General features: G+C 34.8%; 1 protein-coding gene across 7 annotated transcripts in view; it reads right to left on the bottom strand.

Moving 5' to 3' along the window:
• The window catches only part of Ubr3 (ubiquitin protein ligase E3 component n-recognin 3), a 199132-nt gene that overhangs the window by 140732 nt on the left and 34695 nt on the right, over positions 1-23705 (bottom strand). For 6 of the 7 annotated variants that reach the window (XR_010050855.1, XM_063259240.1, XM_063259241.1 and 3 more), the window contains exons 4-8: positions 20346-20489; positions 19602-19651; positions 10790-10856; positions 7255-7385; positions 5696-5924 (exon numbers count right to left, since the gene is read on the bottom strand). Coding sequence is in view for 6 of the 7 variants with exons in the window: in XM_063259240.1 (XP_063115310.1) it covers positions 5696-5924; positions 7255-7385; positions 10790-10856; positions 19602-19651; positions 20346-20489 (621 nt within the window). In the remaining variant the exon portion in view is untranslated. The remainder of the gene's footprint in view (positions 1-5695; positions 5925-7254; positions 7386-10789; positions 10857-19601; positions 19652-20345; positions 20490-23705) is intronic. The other variant, XM_063259242.1, reaches the window with a different exon arrangement.

Genomic DNA, 23705 nt, shown 5'->3' with positions numbered 1-23705 from the left:
AGATGACAATGACTTGAACTATGGTTAAGAGTGGCATGAACATATACAGATGAAGAAAACTGATGACATAAATACACAGAGAATGTTTAAATGACAATCGGTAATGTCTGCTGTATCTACAAGGTGCAAAAAAAAAGTCAAAATGACATACAGGTTTTTAGGTTGGGAAACTTAGTAAATGGTCAGACAGTGGTATCAGACACACACTCAGGTCCATGTTCATTTATATACACACAGGGATTTACAAAATAAACCAGGTTAGAGAGTTTTTGCTAAGCACATTGTTATATCTGAGGTACTTATAGACATCCAAAGATATTTTTCCAATAGGTAGTTTGATCTGCAGGATGGAAGATAAATCTGGAACTATTAATATCTATAGACATTCTTATGGTTATGCAATGTATGACTTTACATTCTATTGTACATAAAATGTTTCATAAGACAAATATAAATTTTCAGGGACATGGAAAATTATGAGTTATGTGGAATCACAAAGTATATAAGCATGCGAAATTACACTCAAATAATTTAAGGAAAGAGGCACTATGGTGACTACTATTATGTTAGATTATCTGGTGATGAAACACAATGATGCTTGCATTGCTCGGTTCTGCCCTGCATTGTTCTATTACAATATCCTCTCGTATCTCAATCTTCCCCCTATTTTTAAATTAATCTATTTTCTCTCATTTTTTTAATTAAGGGAAAACTAAATTAAAAAATAATGGGACATATTATAGTAACTTTTTGTTGTCCTATTAACCTGACTTGAACCCCAGTATTGCTCTCCCCATCTTGTTCTGTCTGATTATTATACATTCTATTTTGTTTGATAGTATCAAGTTTGAGGGTATAGGCAATCACTTTGAAGGCAGTAAGATATACTATGATGCCCAATACGGATTGACTATCATCCTTTTTTTTTTTGAAGTCCTGTAAGGTCCTCAGTGTAGATTTTACTGGTTTTGTTCCATATTGTTTTGATCAATTCTATTATACCTGATGATATGGACAATTCAATTTGAAAACAGCAAGAGGCACAATGGTAACCACTTTTGATCACCCGGTATTCTATTTTTGCATCACGTGCTATGCCCACCCTTCTGTTCTGACTCTGTTTTGCTTAGTCACATTTGTTTTTATTCTCTTCAAAAAAGTAATAAGAACCGTGAGAGTAATAAAACCCTAAAAGTCTAATTGTTACTGTAAAAAAGAGAGGAAAGTAAGGTGGACTAAGGGATATAACCGCAGGTATGTTCGAGAGTGTAGGACAGAAAACCATATAACTGAGCCTTTGTTGGATCACTGAACGGAACTGTCTCCAATTCCACTGTATGAATGTTCACTTTATATGCTTTAATTTAGTGATATGGACAACTGTTTCTGGGAAGATAATGTGTAGCCTGTTAACTGATGATTTCGTACTATATATATTTTTTTCTAGAAATACTGTATTATTTGTACCCTTTTACTGCATTTTTTATGTCCTTTTTTTTTCTTCTCTCTTTAAATAAAAAAAAAGTATATAGGGTATAGAAATGAATATAATAAAATAAAAGTGTAAAGAAAGCTAGAAGGTACTGCTAGAAGGTTTTTTCCTTTTAGTCTTAAGCTACTGCTGTGACCATGTAAGTTCTCAATGAGTCAGCTTCTATATTTACTAAGAGTATAGATAAAATTTTTAAAAATATTGTCTAGGGGCTAGAGATATGGCTCAGTAGTAAAGCTCTTGCCTAACAAGTGAAGATCTGGGTTCAGTCCCAAGAGCAATGAATGAATGAATGAACAAATATATGAAGGAAAGAAGGTATGAGAAAGTTTACAGATTATTTTTAAATTATACAAATTTAAAAATAGAGATCCTTTTGAATATCTGTGGCTATTCAAAATATTTTAGCCTCATTCTAAGACCATTAATATAAAAATAGAGAAAGCTCATGGTACTTTCAGAAAAGTAATAAAATACATATTATAAAATGTTATTTTATTGAAAGAATAAAACCACTATGGCAAAGTTTGAAAACTGCTAGATATTTGTAAGCTTTTGCTTCAAGATGGTGTAATTTATCTAACATAATATGTTTAACAAGTGGCCACTCAAGACACAGACAATTTTTCTGCAGAACAATTTCAATAGAGTAATGGAAGCAAACACTAGATTAAAATACATTAATCGAGTTAGGTTAAGGAGTGACTGAAAGGTATAACACTTTCTCAGATATCAAAAAATGAGGCAAAGAGTAGACAGATTCACATCTTTTTCCATACACACTCTACTTTAAAGATCAAATGCAGACGTGAAAGGGAGGAATAAGAAGTCAATAAGAAGGTAAGACCTCCTGTGAGTCAGTGCCATATGTGGGCTGACTGGGGGACAGTCAGTTGCCAGCCATCTCCCATGAATAGGCGCAACACATGGACTGCGGGGGAGGAGAATAAGAAGTCAACAAGAAGCTAAGACTTCCTGCGAGTGGGCACCACACATGGACTGACTGAGGCAGAGCCCAACACTATCACCTTCCAGCACACAGGTAGGGAAAGAATACGAGCCAATGTTCTGCCACCCCATAAACCAGATGATCCAGAGAAATACAGGCTGTGATGATAGCTAATAAGGCTATAATACAACTTAATGCTTGTAGTTTCACTGACTTTGCAGGCCTAAAGCCAGTGGTCTGATCATCTACTCAGAGGATAACAACGTGCAATGTAGCATAATGAGGGATCTCCTTCTGAAGGTGTTGGCCACTGTCAGTTCCCTATTATCTTGTTTTGAAATCCTGTATCATTCTCATTGTTTTGTTTGGTTGGGTTTTATTGTTTTATCTTGTTTAATTTTTTGTATTTGATGGTATGGGTAGCTATTTTGAAGATAAGATATATTATGTTAGCCATTTTCAATTAACAACAACAACAACTATTATCTTGTTTTGAAGTCTTACATTCATTATTCTGCTTTTATTGGTTCCATTCTATTCTGTTTTATTTGATTTTACTATTGTATTCATTGCTTTGCTTTTATTGGTTCTATTCTATTCTGTTTTGTTTGACTTTACTATGTCTAAAGATATGATCAGCTATTTTGAAGACAACAAAAGGCATTATGGTAACCATTGTTGATTTCCTATTATCTTGTTTTGAAATCCCATGTCACTTATACTGTATTGTTTTGATTTGCTTTATTGAGTTTTCTTTTGCTGGTTTTTATCCTAAAATAATTTAAAAAAAAAAAAAAAAAAAAGACCAATGCAAACCATACATAAGCACAATTAAATCAAAATAAAAGGACTCCAAAGCCTGGGGTTTAGCTCAATGGCACAAGCACCTCCCTGACAAGCACAAGGTCATACATTAAAGCCCCAGTACCCAAAAAAAATAGACTCCAAGTACTTTTCAAAAAAGCAAATACTTCTAAATTTTTGAAGTTTTCTAGTACATGAATTAAAAATACTATGAGGCCCAGGGATTTAGCTCAGAGGCACAAGCACCTGCCTTGCAAGCGCATGGTCACGAGTTCAATCCGCAGTACCAAAAAAAAAACTCCCTCTCTAAATTCTACATAAGATTATTGATATGCCCAAAAGATGGTAGACACTATTTCAATTTTAAAAAGCCAGGTGCTGTGAAACACATCAGTAATCCCAGGACTCAGGAGGCTAAGGCAGGTGGATCCCCATGAATTCAAGGCCGGCCCAGGCTACATAGTGAGTTCAAAGATAGGCTGAACCATGTAGTGAGACCTTGTCTCAAAAAAATAAATAAATAAATAAAACCAAAAATAAAAAAAAGCAATATATGTAGTTAAAACTGCTGAGAGAAACGATAATGCTATATAAAGTAAAAACAAAATAGCTTTGAAATTTTCCATTGAAAAAATAAAGTATATTTTTAATGTAAGTATATTTTTAAAGAGTACAATACTATACTTACAATAAGAAGACAGAATCACATAGCAGGTTAGAAAGTATATGCCTTTGAAGTAAAGACACCCAGGCTTACCACTTAGCTGTAGAGCCCAAGATCAACTTCAACTCCCTAAGAAATAACTTGCCTCATCTATAATATGGAGCCAACAGTATGTGCTTCACAATATTAATGACAGGTAAACAAGATAAAGTACATAAAGTACTGGGAAAAGAGCTAGCTATCATTATATCTGAAGCATTATCTTCTGCACTGAAAATATATCAATTTCAGGCTATGATATCACATCTGAGTAGTCTATCAATATGAGAAAATAGGAACTGACATGCACAATTAAACAGCAGTGGAACAAGGAAAGCTTCAACTACAGGATCTCTCCTTGGAGAATGGAAAGGTTCTATTGGGAGGTTCTCTGGGAGGTACTGCTCATTGTTATTTTTAAAACTGAGTTCCAGGTGCCACTAAGTGAAAGCACAGTTCTTTCAATGTGAATTTGGCTGTGCTGCTGTAAAGAACAATGGTTCTGACATCGGGAGACATGAAATCTCTCTTGGGTCTATCATTTACAAGCTCTGTAATGTACAACATATGACTTAAATTTCCTAAGACTGAATATACTCATTAAAGTGAGGGTAACCAAGCACAGTGGCACATGCTTGAAATCTCAACTACTCAGGAGGTAGAAGTAGGAGGATCCTAAATTTGAGCCCAGCCTGGACAACTGAGCAAAACCTTCCCTCAAAATAAAAAACAAACAGCGCCAGGAGTGGTGGCACATGCCTTAATCTCAGCACTCCAAGAAAATCACAAGTTCCAGTCTAGCCTAGACAACACAGAACGTTACCAAGACCTTAAAAAAAAAAGTTTTGGGATATGGCCCATTGTGAGAGCCCTGGATTCAATCACCAATACAAAAGAAAAGGTGGATATCACAGGGTCAGGAATGTAGCTCAGTGGAATTCCTCTGGGTCTAATCCCCAGAACACCAAAACAAAATGTTTTAACTAAGTAAATACAGCAAGGCTAATAAGTGCCAATCTTAGATAGATGTTCAGAAGCTTAATTGAGAAAACACATGAATAGTATTTGCCACAGCGTCTGGTACATAACAAATACTCAAATATTATAAATTATTTCAGGAAAATTAAAAAGACCACAAAGAAAGAGGTATGAGAGGAGTTATAGAAATGTTACGACAGATCACAAAATATCAACCATATAGTGAACATAAAAGAAGCATATAAAAATTTTCACGAAGGGAACATAAAAGATTTAAATCTATACATCATAGAAATGTAAGTGTATAAAAATATCTAAAGCATATAACAAAATTATGATTTAAAAATTAGTAACATGCCTAATAGGGAAATGAGTAAATGAATTATGGTACAATCATATAATAGTCTACAATTATTAAGGTACTTATTGACATGTATACTATGGTAATTCTTTCTCAACACTGCTGGTGATCAAACTCAGGGTCTTATGTATATTAAACAAGTACTCCACCTTTGAACTACACATCTAGTCCCATAGTAATGCATTTTTGGATCACATATTTTATCTATATTTATCATATCACTTAAAAATATAGAAAAAATTATAAGGTGCTAACAAGTTATAAATGATTTTAACTATACCTTAAATTTCACTAGAAATTTTTCAAAAATTTTATAATATTTTAAGTTGTTTTTAAGCATATAGGTATTTTTAAGGCTACATATACAAATACAAGAATAACAACTAATGACTATAATTTGGAGCTTACCTTGCAGCTCACTTTTAATAAGGCAACTTTCCATCATGTATAATAGCACAGTGACCATAATGTCCAGCAGCTGACATTCTTCTGTCACCTGTCTGGCTAGTTCCTCATTGCTAAACAATTGAACACTAATATGCACAATTCTGTTGGACATTGTGTCCGATTCATGACTTTTCTTCAGTGTTTTCATAATGAAAGCATAATGCTGAACAAAAGTTTTTGTAAAAGCAACCTGCAAAAATTTTTAAATAAAGAAAAAAAACACATTAACTTTGAATTTTAAATATTTTGCAATGTTTTAGATCAACATTTTAAAGCTATTACCAGCGTGTGCTGATGATCAAGGTAAATGAAAAAATATAGTTTTAAGTCATATTTTACCTTTTCTTGAGACATTTGCAAAACTTTGATGATTTTTTAAAATTTTCAATAGGAGGGGCCAGGGATTTAGTTCAACAGCATAAGCACCTGCCTTGCAAGCACGCAGTCGTGAGTTCAATCCCCAGTCCCCCCCAAAAAAAATTTCAATAGGAATTTTAATTTAGGTTTTAAAGAAATTACAAATAGATGGGGCTTTTTGTTTGTTTCTCTTTTCTTCAGACAAGGTGTCTCACTATGTATTCCAGGGTGTCCTTGAACTCACTATGGCTTCAAACACATAACAATCCTCCTGCCTCAGCCTTCCACGTGGAATAATATGTTTTGTGACTGTAATAGTTCACTTCACTTACACTTGAATCATTTAACTAATGTCAATGCATGTGTCTTTTTTGTGCTACCTACTTTAACAACAAAATCTGGTCTTACAATAAACCATCACAGAGGACTTTTGCTTATGATGACTCCATAAGAAGTAACTTCTATTTGATTGGAAAACCAATTAATAATCAGACTAAATGTTCTGTAATATTATTTATATTCTTTTATTTCCTTTATGTATAACAAACACATTCTCTCTGTTGTATTTTGTTAGCAGTTATGGAGACACATAAAACAATGGTAGTATTAAAGTGTCACTTCTAACCTAAACCTTAAGGTTCTTTTCATATACTGAGGTATGTCACTACACCAGTACTAACTGTACAGCACTAGACAATCTGGGCCTAGAAAGTCTAACTACCTATATCTGCACCTGCCCATAACTGCTCTCTCACAGCCATGGCAACTACTGACCTTGTTTTCCCTATCCTAAATCTACAATCTAAATCCATATATAGCATACTTTACTGCTCCTTTAGGGGACTTAGGACAATTTGCAGCTAAATATTCACGTCTGCAATTGTGTTTTAAATTTGTCCCTAAGCATTCCCTTACAAAGACCAAGTTCCACCCTTTGGCATTCTGCTTACAATGCTGTTTTGCCACAGAGGTAAAGTACTGTACTTTTTTTGCAGACCCTGTGTTACCAAGAGAATGAGCCAATCCTCTCTCATAATGTTACACAAACCTCAGATGCACAAAAAAAAAATAAGCCTCATCTGAGAAACATAGGAAAAATATGTGATAATGAAGAATCAAAGAAAGAGAAGCTAAGTTCAAAAAGAGGGATAAAACACAAATACCTTATATTCTTGATCTGGAAGCATGTTGAGTAAGAAAGTTACCATCTTCTGAGGGAACTCATACTTTATTGTCCAAAACAACAGTTCTTCTAGAAAACTTTTATGTTTTAAAACATCCATTATGGATTGATCTACACAAGAGAAAAATTTGTCACATAATGATTCAGCTACCCATTAAAGTCACTGTAATTAAGTCAACACAAACTTCTAAAAGCAAATAATCCAAGGGGAAAGCATTACCCATTAAAAGCCTTGTTTCTAGAACCTGCATCACTTTTTTTTTTTTTCCTTCATTCTTATCGGTACTGGAGATCGAACTCATGACTGCCTGCTTGCAAGGCAGGCGCTTATGCCGCTGAGCTAAATCCCCAGCCCCTTAAATAATTATTTTTTTTTTCCTGCATCACTTTTTAAGAGCAAGGCTGTCTTACAAATCTCTGCATCCTTTCCATGCTTAGTCACAGTCTCCACAAGTATATGATGAACTGATATTCTTACTACTTCTGCTGTTTATGTCTTATTGATGATTTCCTTCTTTTTTTTTTTTTTTTGAAAAATGACCCAAGGTCATTTGGGACATGGAAGTATCAACTGTGACTAGCAAGTATCAACTGTAATACTTCTTAGGCAGAGAATACAATTGTTTAAGAAACTTGAAAATAACAGTTTTACACACATCAACATACTAGTACAGCTCCAGCTATCACAGCTCAAGATGTCTTACAGGACATCTATACCCAGTTAGGTTCTATTATCGCACAATGCGTTCAAACCAACATCACCAGATAATAGGTAAAGAAGAATAACAAAGTAAAGTTTGTCCCCATTTTGATTCATTTATAAAACATAGTTCTCTAAGGCTTGACTTGGTTCTTATTAGTATTAGCTTTGATCCAGTTTTTCCATCAGTATCTAAAAAAACAAAATGGCTCCCAAAAGCCCTGAAAAATCTATGATTTTTTTTTAGTACAGAAAGGCAAAAGTATCTCCTGAGGCACCATCAGTATAAGTATTATGTAACAGGGGTTAATCCATTTTAAAAAATAATGCTATTCATCTCTTTCTTGGAAATTAGGTACCAAAACTTTTTTCCAAGTCCCAGAATTTTTTACTTGTAAATCTATTCTTCCTAAAACAGATCATTTGAGGTGTATAACAATGATTTAAAACCAGAAAGAAATTAAACTTGCAAAAAGTGAGGTAAAATACGTTCTTAGGTACATACCAGTAGACTCAAAGACAAAAAGTAATAAAAATAAGATGAGATATTCAGGTAGCAGGCATATAAGAATTATGATTTTTTTTAAATCGGTACCAGGGATCAAACTCACAACCGCCTGCTTGCAAGGCAGGTGCTTATGTCGCTGAGCTAAATCCCCAGCCCAAGAATTATGATTTTAAATCACAAAATAATCTAAAGCAGCTTCTGTACCTTATTTAATTCTCATAATTTACTTAACATACACATAATTGAAAATTTCAGACTGCCAAAAATAAAACTATATACACACATAAATGCCTTTTAATGTATTCACAAGGCTGAACAAAATTAGATTTTGTTAATCTCAAAATTCAGGTATATTTTTGCAAGTTTGCAGTAGCCAAATAAAAAAGCCTAAACCTACCATTACTATTCCTGACATGCATTTAAAAGGAAAGATACATTAATTTTCTTTTAAATCAATAAACCAATCTATATACCCAAAAAATACTGTGGCTTCTGTTAAAATAACTGCAGTTATGTAGGATTCAATTTCTTTCTCTTCAGAAAGCAAAAAACAAAACAGAACCAAAGCAATGTCCTCATTATTTTTCTTATCTAGTTGAGTTAGTCTCCCAAGATTTTAAAGTATATGTTATGTGTTTTATGTGTAATATGATGGAAATGTGGTTAGAAATGTTTCCATTAGTTACATTTGACTATTTACCTTTAAAATCTTGTGACTGTAATGATTTTCATAGAATCACTACAAGCTATAAATGCATGACTAAGACAAAAGTTTTAATTAGGAAGCAGTGTCCATGTTCTGTACCACACAAGTTTACTAGAATTCCTGAGGCTCTAATTCAAAAGTCTTTTCTTCCATGAAAAGACTTAAAGCAAAATGCTAATTGCATAAAAAGAATCCTCAGTCAGGGTGTGACAAGAATGAAGAAAAACAATGATCTCCCACACCACAACATGTAGTTTTTAGCTTATATCCAAATGTGTCTGACAATCTGTTCCACCTTCAGAGGAGTCACGGGACTCAGGTAAACACATGGACAACCCGGGCAAGTTAAAGCACCCAGCATCCCTATGCTTCTGATGTTCTTTAGGTATCACAGATTCTCTGCTGAGCCAAGAAGAAACAAAACTCATGCATGTTTCCACCTGGATTGCAGATCAAATTTCATACTCTTCGATAGCAGCCCACAGGTTAAGTGCAGCAGCATGAGTAATTAAGAACAGACTTAGAAAAGGAGCCTGTAATGTAAATGACTGCATGTGCCACCTTTCCAGGTAGTATTAATATGCCACAAGATCATGTAATCGTTAGCACAGTTTTCTTTTCATCAGCACATTTTAACCTTTGGAGACTGCCATACCACACTAACCCAGAAAACAGATCATGCCAAGATTTGGAAATCCATGGCAAAAACCCACAGCACAGGCTGCCAACTACTAAAAAGTACTCTAGAAAAGCTTTTAGAGTTAAGAAACACAGTGGTTAAGAGTTTAAACTCCTGGATTTGAATTAAAGATCTACTTCTCATCAGCTGTGAACTAGTGTATCTCCACTTCCTCATTAATAAAGTAGCAGTAGTAATAAAGCTTATGGTTACTCTGTCAAATAATGCAGGGAAGTACATGATTATATCCAGCACCTACAAAGGTTCAATAAATGTGACCCATTATGATTAGTAATCTATTCTTTTACTATAGGCATATCTACTACTTTTTTTGACTAGGCATCTGGGAGTCCTTCATGAGACCTTACTATGTTAAGTGCTATTCACTCTTCCCATGTCTCTCTCTCCACTTTTTCATTTGTTTCTTTTTTACTATAAAAACTCCAAATTATAAAAGAGCACAAACCAAACTAAAACTTTACATCAAAAACACTAGATCTAGTACTGCCTGTAATTCCAGCACTTGGGAGGCTGAGGCAGGAGGATTACCACAATTTCAAGGCCAGCCTGAACTACATAGTGAGATCAAAGCTAGCCTCAACTACAGAGTGAGAACCTGCCTTAAAAAAAAATTTTTTTTAAACCACACTAGAACTGAATCAATCAATCAAATGGCTCAAATATAACAGTGCACATTTCATGAATGAAAACAATGAACAAAATCCCAACAATAGAAATTTTCCTTACTCTCAGGTCCTCACAATGACCTCCTAACTATACTTTCTCCATTATTAGATATATCTAATTACATAACTCTCTTCAGCTTTGATGTCTATGGCTATGGCTAGTCAAGCAAGTATTCTTAATGAATAGTATTTTTTGAATCATTTTGCTGAAAGGAAAAAAAGCAAATTCTAAATACCTTTGGTACCACTGCTTAGTTTTACCCTCTTTCTCTTGCCCAGGCCTTGACTCCCATCCTGATCCTCCTGGAGAAAAACAAAATCAGCATTATATACATAGTCAAAATCATAAATTTATTCATTCTGTATAAATATAAATGTGCTTAGAATTATGTTAAACATAATACATGCAAGCTTACATGATACCAATTTGCTACACATTTCTATATTTGCTGCAATACAAAATTTTCTAATGCTGCTAATTTTTATCAAAATATATAGTGAAGGGCCAGGGATATAGCTCAGCGGCATTAGTGCCCGAATGACAAGTACAAAGTCTTGAGTTCAGTTCCCAATACCAAAAACCCAAAAGCTCTTAAACTTGATCTGTGCTTCTAATGGAAGACTCAGAAGGACTCTAAAATATCAAAAACTTTCCTAACCTTATAGATATTAAATACACAAAAAAACTGAAGAGGGAAGTGGAGAGAAAGGATGGAGAACAGGGGAGAGCTCAAACAGTGAATAGAGCAAAAGTTTCCAGGAGCCAGAATGAGTTCAAGAAATTTAAAAAAAAATTTTTTTTTTTGGTCTTTTTCCTTTTTATCAGTACCGGGGATCGAACTCACGACTGCCTGCTTGCAAGGCAGGTGCTTATGCCGCTGAGCTAAATCTCCAGCCCCAAGAAATAAAACTCTGTAAAACAAGCACAATTTATTCAAATTGAGTTCACAGTTAAAAATAACAATAGTAATAAATTAAATGTTCTTAGGGAAAAATCCAGACATTTTCTGTATGTACAGAATGTGTGCATTCCTGAAACAAAAAAAAAACCTTACACTAAAAATAACAAGGATAGGGCATGGGGAGAGAGGTCATCACTCACAACCTATTCAAGTGTGCAACTACAGAGGTAATATAATCAACAACTGGTACCTGGGGAGATAATTTGTATACCAGGCAAACGTCTTGGGGTGCTGTGAGGTTATCTCAGAGGATGCCGACACAGCACAACAACAGAATAGGAAAATCAGCCAGATGAGACAGTGCAGGGGGAAGAGGACCAGAGGTAGGGGTCTGCCACTATGAAATCCAGGGAAAGCTACAGGTGCTCTTCTGTGGGGGGAGCGAGCTGTCAGTGCAAGTACTCATTTCTAATTTGCCTAAAAGATTGCTAGAAAGCCTCCAGCTACCTGTGTAGCTAATACCAGGATTTGTTCCTCTCTAGCTAAAGCTTATCTTTCTACTCCATTATCTCAGCTCTCCTAAGGCAGGAAATATTGCATATGGATCAACAATTTCCATGTTTTCCTGACATATTTTCCCTACTCTTAAAATGCATCTGAATCAACTAATAGTAAAAGACCTGGGCGATAATACTTTAGCATGCACTTGATTGTGCTTAAAATAGTGCTGTTAGCAACTTAGAACTGTAGTATAAACTCCCAGATAATTTCTCAATTATAGCTCATCAAATCTCCAAAGCAGACTAAGGATATAGATCAATAGCACGGTGCCTGCCTAACAAGTATGAGGTCATGAGTTTGACTCCTAGTACCAAAAAAAAAAAACCTCCAAAGCACAAAGTCTCAACTTCATATTGCAGCTCTATTTGTTCAAGTAGCTTCCTTGCCCTTTACATCATAGCCATAGCAGTTTCTGTCAAGTCCAGACCAGTCTATAGTGCCTTTCTCAAAGGTTTGCCAAAGCTTCCACTTGGCTCAGTCATTCAGACTTCAATACACCCTTCCTGGTAAGCCTCACCTTTGCCAAGACTCTATGGCAATCCACCTGACACCAGGAATGATTACTGAACTGCACTCCCTCCTTCCTATGCTGCTCTCACTTTGCCCTCGGAGAAGTTCGCCAGAATAAAATTTAACCTTAGAAGACAGAATAATAAAAAAATTATGCCATATGGCCCAGAGGGTCCAGAGTTTGAGATTTCAACCAGTAGCCATTTAGGAAATTTCTCCCTTATCAGAAACAAAAGGCAAGCTTGGAGGGGAAAAAAAAATGTTATATCCCAGGTGAGGACTTCTTTAGAATTTCAAATATAATCTTCCTATGAAAAGAATGTTTTTCATCAAGTAATGGTCATAGAAATATGAAGTTCTATAAACCTCCCAGCCTTACAGTCTTAAAGGACAATTAGAATTAGCCAGGAAAGAAGGAAAAAGTCATTCCAAAAAGAAAAGACTTGAGTGGCTGAGGGTAAAAGCTCACTGACACAGTATCACATAGTGTATCAAACTCGGGGTTTGATCCCCAGTGAAAGAGAAAGTAAGACAGTGTACACAGAAACAAAGACAAAATTCTGGAGAGATGGACCACTATGTTAGGCTTAACATCATGGGAGATATCAAACACAGCCGGGAAGGGAGATTATCTGATGGGCAAACAGGTACGCTTGTTTACTGATGGAAGAACATTTAGTAACATAGTATAGTATAGTTCCTAAATAGCAACTTGACAATACCTATGTTGAAACTATTTTAAGGTATATTCAACACAGAAATTTCAGTTCTAAGACTTTATTCTAAAGAAATAAGAAAAGCGAATCTATGTACTATATATGATCAAAATGTTACTTACAAAGCAAAAAAATCACTTTGGTTAGCAACAGAAGAGAATTAGGAAAATTACAGCAAAACTGTAACTATATGAAGACAAAAATGATGGAACTCTTTATTTATTGTGACCAAGCATTCAAAAATTATTAAGAAAATATGCTATATAGACTATCATATGGAATTATCAAACCAGTTAAGTGTTGATGACATACACAAATAAAATGTTGATAAAATCCTTGTTACTGAGGCTTAAAACTATTATTAGTGAGAAAAACGAGTTAAGAGTATGACAGCATGAAAAGATTAAAACATACTAAGTATAAAATCTGTTATAATACATGTGTTTATATTTAATGACCTCTGTTATGGCTTGTATCCAGATGTCCCCCCAAAGCCTCATGAAGTCACAGGCAGAACTTTTCAAAGGTGGCTAAATCTACAGGATGTGATGCTGAGACTGATTCAAGGTGAGATGCTAGTACTAAAGGTCCCCAATCTGAGCGAGTGCTATCTGCCCGAAGGGTGAATAGCCTGGATACAATATAAGTGACAGAAAGAGGGCTGCTGCTGTCACTTGCTATCGCTTCTTCACTACTTTCCTTGCTTTGCTGTCATGCAGCCAGCCAACTATGAACTGAAACCTCTACAAACTGTAACCTAAAATGAGCTTTTCCTCCTTTAACTTTGGGTATCAGATATTTTGTCTCAGCTACAAAAAAATAACTATGACAACCTCCAAGTCACTTTTTGTTAATATTTTCTATTTATTCAACAATGAATATAGTTTTAAGTTAATATTTTTTCAAAAATACTAGTCTGATTTCTAATCTTAATTGAAACAATCTGCTCAAGATTGTGGATTTCCATGTCACCCATAACAAATCTTTTTTTTTTTTTTTTTTTTTTTTTGAGAAGTAACAATACTTGTAGCAAACAGGAATAACTCCCAGTGACAGAAATTTCAGGCATTAAAGATGAAAACAAAACAGTCTTCATGAACACAATTTCCCACCCTTCCAAACACATGATGGAAAGTTAAGCCTCTTCCTATTTATCATGGGATGTAGTACAGGAGCCAGGGAGAGGATGACAATTTAAGTGCCAAGAGGAAACAGGTCAAGTACAGTCCTATACAGAGGCCTAGTTAAGGAAAAGAAAGTAGGTAACATTGCTACAAGTGTTTTTGGCACAAAAATATGGACATAGATCCAAAGTATTTTGAACCAGAAACAAACAGATTTGAGAGAAGAAACTGCTCCCACAGAAAACAGATTCAATGCCTAGGCTGCAAATTCTAGAGCCTTTCTTCCTTTAGTGGACTTATTAGAAGAAAAATATGAGCTTTTAAAAAAAGACATCAGATAAATTCACCTCTTATTAAAACAATAAACCTAGAATACTAACAGTAATACAGAAAGCTAGAAAAAAAATATATAACATACTAGGTTATTAAAGCCAAAGGAGTTCTTGAAAGCTAGAAAAATAAAATGAAACTTAAAGATTTAGGCAAGGCACCATAATTAGAATGGCTTTTAATCAACCCTAAAAGAAAAAGGCAGGAAAGGATCTCCTGTCAGCTGCAAACTAGACAGTGGCAAGGAACCTAGGCACTTCATTTGGCTATTGTGTTTCTGGTAACAGTTCAATATAGCTGTTTTAACAGTGAACAAAAGCCATGGGCCTAACTGAAGACACAGTATGCTCATCAAAAGATGTCCCATCACTGTGCACTGAACCAGAGCACAGATTCTGCAAAGAATGAATTTACTAGACAGATGAAAAGAAAATAACTAAAATTTAAAGGACTGTAATATCAAACCAATAAACTAACACTTAAAGGAGTGTAATATGAAAGTTAAAATAAAGATCTTTCTGGAGAGCAAAAGAAATATGTTAAAATTGCAACATGCTTGTAATCCCAGCACTCAGAAGGCAGAGGCAGGAGGATTACTGCAAGTTCAAAGCTAGCCTGGGTTACACTGTGAGTTCAAGGCCAGCCTGCACTACACAGTGAGACCCTGTCTCAAAAAAACAAAAAATTAGAACTTCACACCTCCAAGAGTAAATTTTTTCTTTTATCCATTTGTTTATGAAAAGCATCTCCAACTTTCAATTTCAATAATCCTACTTTTGCTGCAATTTTTGGCAAATTAGTTTTAGATGCCCATTTAGATTCTGTCTAGGCAAAGGCAAGAACATTTAGAACATATCTACATGGTAATTTATTCTGCTGATGATTATTTCTCTTCTGTAAGAGTATAGATGAAAAAAGTAAACAAGCAAAATTAACAAGCAATGACTATCTCTGAGAGATAAATTTTTCCTTCTTATGGCTTTTTTTTTTTTCTGTTTTTCCACAAAGACATTTATGGGCTATAGTTTCGCTACAGAAAAGTGTTTCCAACTATTTCATTTGTATTAACAGCTACACACCTCAAAGTCATAGAGATTAATGGTCCAGTCATTCCACACAGATAAATGGACACTGCTTTTAAAAAAAATGACAAGAAGTCAGGCATGGTGGCACAGGAAGCTGAAGCAGGAGGATCGCTGAGTTCCAGACCAGCCTGGGTTACAAAGTGAGCTCAAGGGCAGTCTGAATTGTATAGTGTGACCGTATCTCAAAAAGACAAAAAAAAAGGGAGTGGGGGGAGACAACAATGAATAATCCCTCCTTAAAAAGGTATAGATACCTAAAAGATCCTATTCCTTCTGAGAAACTCTAATGCTAATTATAAATTATGTTTATTATGTAAAATTGATTTACATATAACACCAGAGATAATTTCCTTTTGAACTGTATTATCTGATGATTACAAATGTATCTGATGGTTAAAAGTTAAATTTTAAAAGACTTCATGAAGATGTGTTCTTGATTTTATTTTCTTTCTGATTCCACACAACACAAACATTTTCTCCTATCTCATATGAGCTATACAAAAAAAAGAGTAAGAAGTAATAGTACAAAGAATGTCATGTATATAAATAGCACTGCTGAGTACATAATGTTCTGTTACTCTAGGGACAGCACAGACAACAGAATTTGCATGAATAAAAGTAGGCAGACTGTAATATACATGCTCATGCAAATACAAATCTGCAGAAAAGAAAGAAATCTTTTTACTGTTATTGTTCCAAATTGGTTTCATCTTTAAAATGAAGTGACTGGGTTAAAACATCTGAAGTCACTTCCAGTTTAAAATTCTAACTTTTTTTTCATGCAGTACAGTACACTAAACCCAGGACCTCGCTCATGCTAGGTCAGTGCTTTACCACTAGGTCAGCACCCTCAGCCCTCAAAACAGTTCTTTAATTATTCTAATTCTCTTTTACAATAGTAATAAAGATACCACTGTCCTACCTCCTTTTATTTATAACTTGTTGAATTACGAGAATGAAATCATGAAAAGGTTTGCCTAATAATCCTATGGATCTAGCTATATCAAGTTCATTAAATTTTAATCAAACTGAAGCAAAAATCACATTTGTCCCTACAGCAGATATGAGAGACAGACAGAGCCAGAGCCAGAGACAGAGTGAAGGGGAGAGGGCGTCAGATGACTACAGCTGCTGCCAACAGCTCAGAGCAACCACATGAGATAACCAAGCTGCCTTTTCCAAACTGCCAACTTTGAGTAAAATAAAATGGCAATTTTCTGCCGTAAAGTTTTAGAGAAATCTGCTGCATAGAAATAAGTAACAAGCAATGGTAACTATGATTATAGTAATAAAAGAGTACTTTAATAGTAACAGTAATGAATCATGTTTATCCATCTTCCAGGAAGAACATTAGACCAGAAGAGATCAGACTCAACCCTGTCACAACCTGCATGAAAGCACTACACTGAGTGACTCAGTTAATTCTAAGAAATTCAGCTTCCAGATCCATAAATAAGAAAATTAGAAAAGACAACTTTCAGTCAGGCATGGTGGCACACACCACTCATAAGGCTGAAGTAGGAGGATCACTACAAATTCAAGGCCAGCCTGGGCTACAAAGTGAAGTCAAGGCCAGACTGAACTACATAGTGAAACCCTGTCTCAAAAACATGAATTAATTAATTAATTAATTAATTCTCAACCATAATTTCTTTTGTTCCAAATAAAGTCAAGATGTTTAAATACTGCAAACTATTTTGTACAATCATTAAAACATTCTATCATGCAATCATTTTCTAAACTTTCTATCAGCAATATACAGAATCTCCTTTAAAAAAAATCTCCCTCCGTGGCTAGCACAATCCCTGAACCCACTTATCCTTATCTCCTCATCCTCCTAGAAGTCATCTTTGATAGGTTTTCTCTCCTCACCACAAAGGTCCTTATGGCAGTACAAGCAGCATAAAATCACCTCTTTGGTATTTACTTTCTTCTTTGGCATATGAACAATTATGATTCTTTCTACCACCATTCTCCTTCCCTTGCTTCTAAATGAAATTATTATGCTTTTAACTAATACAATGTTTATACGTTTTTGAAGGTTTTGCTGGGGAGAGGTTGTTTTGTTTTGTTTGTTAAGACAAGGTCACGGGGGCTGGGGATTTAGCTCAGCGGCATAAGCACCTGCCTTGCAAGCAGGTGGTCCTGATTAAAAAAAAAAAGAGAGAAGGTCTCACTAAGTAGCTCAGACTGGCCTTGAACTTTGCAGCCCAAGTTAGCCTTAAATTCACATGTTCCTCCTGCCTCAGCTCCCCCCACTGCCAGGATCACAGGTATGCCAACCACACCTGGCTTTGTTTTGGACAGTCATTATTTTAAATATGAACAAGCTTTCCACGTTTGCCATTACATCAGTATGGTTCTTAGAAGTTACCTGTTGGAGGAAGTGGGATAGTACTGGGGATTGAATATAGGGTTTTCGCAGTGAGCTGTATCCCCAGCCCTTTGTTTGTTTGTTTGTTTGTTCACTTGGGGTTTTGTTTTTGTTTTGAGATCAAGTCTTTTTTTTTTTTTGTACCAAAAATCGAACTCATGACCACACACTTGCAATGCAGGCGTTTATGCCACTGAGTTAAACCCCGCCCTTGAAACCAAGTCTTACTAAAATGTGCAAATGCCTAGGCTGGGCTCATGCCTGAATTCCTCCTACCTCCAGCTCAGAGTGCTGAGATTTAATAATGGGTGTATGCTATCACTCCCAGCTTTACAGTAATGCAAAGAGAAAGCAAAATTTTAAACTAATCATTCATGCCAATTTTTAAATAGTTTTATTTAACAAACATACGGTATTTACAATATGACAAGTACCACAGCTGTAATTATTTAACATATTAATTCATTCGATCTTCCTAATATTTCCATGAAATAAATATTATTATTATTATCTCCATTTTACAGATAAGGAAACTTAGGCATAGAAGAGTTAAGCAACTGCCCAAAGACACACTACAGGAATCAGACTTCAAATTCTATAGGTCTAACTTCAGAGTCAGTTTCCTAAGCAGTATATTAAACTACCTTTCCATCTGATAAAAACTCTTTAGAACTGTTCAAAACAAGACTCCATAAAATGCTGCGTTTTGTGGGAGCCTTTGTAAGGGAGAAGGAAAAACACTAATATAAAATGTAAATTTTAAAAGGTTAAATCACAAAACTTCCATAAAGAAACATCTTTGTAAACAAGTATATTTGACTTAGTTTATATTACCAACTCACAGTAGGTTTAAAAGAAAAGATACATATTTTTAAATTTAATCTTTTTACTTCAATTATGAAAGGTATTAAATGGAAATATGAAATTTATTTTGTAAATCAAAAATCATAATTTTCTCTTATACACTAATAAAACACAAGAATGTAAAAAAGATTAGAAATATTAAATTTAAAATTGCTTTTTAAAATAATTTTGACACATAAAGTGAAACTTTATTGTGAAATTAGAAAACTTGTCATAATGCATATTTTTAATAATTTATCCCATACAATTAAATTTTTTAAATAACTTCATTATGTATGTGAAAACTATTTGGATAAATTTGTAGATATTTTCCAAAAATAAATTTCCATCTCCCACTTCTAAATTTTGAAACGAGAAATGACTTTTAAAAAAGAAGTAAAAATTTAGCTGAAGTTCTTATCCTGTGCCTAAGTAACCAATGACACAGACTTCTCAGAAGCCAGTCTGGGCTTTGGTGTCCTTGTGTAATAAAGTGAAGAACTTAAAGTACAGTATATCTACAAAACCGCAATCTGCAAGTCTTTAGGGTTTTATAACTTTTTAAATTATGTATTTTAAAAAGTTTAAAACTTCAAATCTCACCTCATCTGAAGAATCTGCTTGCCCCAACGTTCCTGTTGCACCTGCAAAACCTACAGAGAGTAGAAAAGAAAGTCGCTCTTCATACTTGTTATACACGGGCTTACTTTAAATTTAATTTGAGACATGCAAATATCAAAAAGCTAAGTTTTATTACACTAGATGCATCTTTCTGTTACCTTGGCAAAGTTCAACATTAATAAATAAATTTGGTTGATCTTTCAATAGGAAATCTTCAATGAAAACAGATTTGATACAGTAAACACAAATAGTATTTCAGACAGATGTCTTTCTTTTTAGTTTTAAACTATGATTTACTAAAATGCTGAACTAGTAAAAATGTGGATGACTCTTGAATATTAACTGCTACATTTCTAATGAATTAGAACCAAAACCTTAAAAAGCTAATCAAATTCCATTAGGGAAAGTAGATTTACTTCTTTGGCTAATCTATTCTTTCATCTAAATTTTTACTTTTCTTTGAAAAATGGCACTGTCTTAGTTGGAAATGAATTTGTTAAACAGTGCATTAAAGTATGAGGGATTCAAAAAAACCAAAAAAAAAAAAAAGCAAGGGGCTGGGGATTTAGCTCAGCGGCATAAGCGCCTGCCTTTAAAGCAGGCAGTCGTGAGTTCGATCCCTAGTACCGATAAAAAGGAAAAAGACAAAAAAAAAAGTATGAGGGATTTGTTTGTTTCTTTAATAAAGAAAAATCACTATTGTTCCACTTAAATACTAAGACAAACCTTGAACACCCAGAGTACTAGTACCAGCAGATGGCTCCTGCATGCCATACACAAGCTTATCCTCAGGATATGTGAGTCCAGAGCTCTTCAAAGCTATCAGGTACTTTTCATGACTCTTCTTTGCACAAGCATTTTCTCCAAGACCTAATATTTAGGACAATTTAAAATCGGAAGAAATATTCCATTCAAAATCTAGGTACAATAATGTCTACTAATATACACAAAAATAAAACAGATGGATATTCTAGTGGAAAAGAAACTATAATGAACAACATAAACAGCTTCACATAACATTTTAATGTTTATATTTGGTATTAAGAAACCCAAAACACACAGCATATTTTTAACAAATATTTGGTGACAGACATACAAGACCCAGGGTGTACAAAGATTAGTAACACATGATTATGATCCAGCCTTCAGAGAACCTGCAAACCAGTAATAAAAACGGGAGACAGATAAGATAGGAGATGACAACAATGTAGTGGACATCACTTTCTGATCTGACAATCTCTACTCTTCTAACATCATGTATTCAGACTTATCCAAAGTACAGTACTTAGGACAGATAATACCTAAGTGAAATTTTCAAGTACTACAAATGAAATCACTTTTAATTCCTGTTTTTTGGTTTTTGTTTTTTTGATTGTTTTTGAGACAGGATCTCACCATGTAGTTCAAGGTCAGCATTGAACTCACTATGTAACCAAGGCTGGCCTCAAACTCATGGCAATCCTCTCACCTCAGCCTCTCAAGTGTTGGAATTACAGGCATGCACCACCAAACCCAGTCATTAATTCCTGTTTTGTCATTGTTGGTGGTGTTGCTGTTGTTTTCTTTTTGGTACTGGGGATTGAACTCACAATCTCACACTTGGTAAGCAAGTGCTTGTGCCACTGGGCTAAATCCCTAGCCCCATTAATTCCTGTTTTCTTAATCAAACTTTTTATAATGTACTTATTAAAGTTAAGGAACTAAAGGTGCAAATTCTACTGAAATACTAGATAAGACAATTGAATTCCCAAAGTATTTTTAAAAGGTTAGTTTCTATAATTAAATTATCCTAAAACTTTCACTTAAACATTACAGCTTACTACTTATTGCCAATATTTTCTTTTGCTTTTAATATTTATACAGGATAGGGTGACAGCAAAAGAAAAACAGGTTGATAACTGAAAATCCTGAAAGGAAAAAATTATTCTTTATGTGGAAGCTAAATTTCCACGGCATATGCCACCTTTTTTGGGGGGGGAGGGAATCTGAATCTGCCTGTATAAACATATAGGAGAGTTTAGTATTTGCTGGGCTTTTCTCTTTTCTTTGATAGCATCAATACTACCAATAGAACGGTTCTTTAATTTTTCTTTTTGTTTTTTGGGTTTTTTTTTTTTTTTTTTTTTTTTTGAGACAGGGTCTCACTATGCGATTCAGGTTGCCCTTGGGCTCACTTTGTAGCCCAGGTTGGTCTCAAACTTGCGATGATCCTCCTGCCTCAGCTTCCCAAGTGCTGGGATTACAGGAGTGTACCACCACACCTGGCTTGGTTCTTTAATTTTTAATCTTTGTCTGCCTTGTTTAAAAAAAATCCAAAACAGATGAAACAAATAGGAATAGTGCCTCTTTTCAATTCAAGCCCAATATTAAAAACAACAACGATGACTTTATGAAGAACAAAAACACGTTCAATGTCTGGTAAAAAAAAAAAAAAAATAGCTAAAGGCTGAGAGTACAGCTTAGTGGTGGAGCTTTGTCCTGGCAAGTGTCAGGCTTTGAATTCTATCCCAGCCCGCCAACCAAAAAAAAAAAAGAAGAAGGGAAGAAAAGGAGAGGCAGATGACTGCATTTCTCTTGGATAATAAAAGCTATGCACTGATCTCAATAATAGTAATATTCACCTAGATAATTGTATTTTGGCAGCCCCTCACAATAATCCTGAGCAAAATGAGTATATTTTCCCAAGGAAAGAAGCTGAGGCTTACAGACTCAACACAGATAGCCAGTGAGTATGCAAGCACAGCAGAAATGAAGCTAAATCACACATATCCAACTTTTAAGTCAAAATTTGATTTGATTTCCATTGCTAGAAGTTAAACAAGGACGGCTGTTAATGATGTTTAATTTCAAGATATAAAGAATTTTTTCAAATTGGAGAAATAAAAGAAGACAACTACCTCAAGTCATTCCTAAAATTTACATTCCCACAATGGTTAAGAACAACCTGCTGGCTCTCTTTCTCAGTTCATGGTTTCTAAATATACATTCTGTAGTTTGGAAAAATGACAGATGTCCTGATACGATTTTTATCTCTCTCCAACTTCATCATGAAAGCTCAAATAAAAACCACTATTATCTTTATCCTAGACTTCTGCCCTTCACCTGCCCCTTCCAATTTCTTCTTCACAAAACATCCTTTTAAATCCTATCTCATCATCTCATTCTTAAGGGTAAAATATTTCCATGACTTTTCATTACATTTCAATTATGATATAATTGTGGCACGTGCCTGCAATACCAACATTCAGGTGGCTAAGGCAGAAGGATCACTTGCGTTTAAAGCCATCCTAGGCTGCAAAGAGAGTACAAGGCCAGCCTGAACTGCACAGTGAAACCCTGTCTCAAAAAGAAAAAAAAACCTGCCCATACTAGTTCTGATCTAATCGAGTAAAATGTGGCAGCCTTCCTCCTATATTGTCCTCCTATATTCATTTCACTTAAACCATCCTCACCTTTTTAGTTCCTTGGAAAGACACAGACCCATTCCCACCCATTAATATCCCCACATGCTCTTCCTCCACCTGGAATCTAGAAGGTACATGGAGTGTAATTTGTCATGGCTGCAGTTCGTTAAGTATCTTGGATTTACAAATCAATGTTTTTCACCCATTTTGGGGAAACTTAGCCATTTCTTCAAATGCCTGGGATCCTAACAACATGCTTGTTAGACCATCAGATTTTATGAGGTTCATGAGGCTCTGTTGAAGGTTTTTCAATCATTTTTCTCTCTGTTATCCAGACCTGATTATCTACCGATCTGTATTCAAATTCACTGACTTGTATTAAAAACAGGTGCCTCATCTTTTGCCCAATCTCTGCTGTTTATGACACAAGGACAAGTCTGATAGCCAGAAACAGATGTCTTCTACTTACAGCTTAACCCCACCCCTTTACCACACAACTCCCCTTATCTTCTAGCTAAATGAGTTAACCCTAATCATTAGGAATTATTTTAAATATTGCTTCCTAACACTGCTTCATCACCTATCACACCAGTGAAATACAGGTCTCTCTTTATAACCACTTGTCCTACCCTTTCTTTACATTTATTATAGTTTATAATCACACGACTTTTTAGTTCTTGAA

Source organism: Cavia porcellus, unplaced genomic scaffold (genome assembly GCF_034190915.1).
Source record: "Cavia porcellus strain 051 isolate PalLab524CR breed Dunkin Hartley unplaced genomic scaffold, mCavPor4.1 scaffold_12, whole genome shotgun sequence".
In the NCBI taxonomy this organism is placed as follows: domain Eukaryota; kingdom Metazoa; phylum Chordata; class Mammalia; order Rodentia; family Caviidae; genus Cavia; species Cavia porcellus.
Note: the sequence above shows the minus strand (reverse complement) of the source record. Positions and strands in the feature narration are given on the sequence as shown.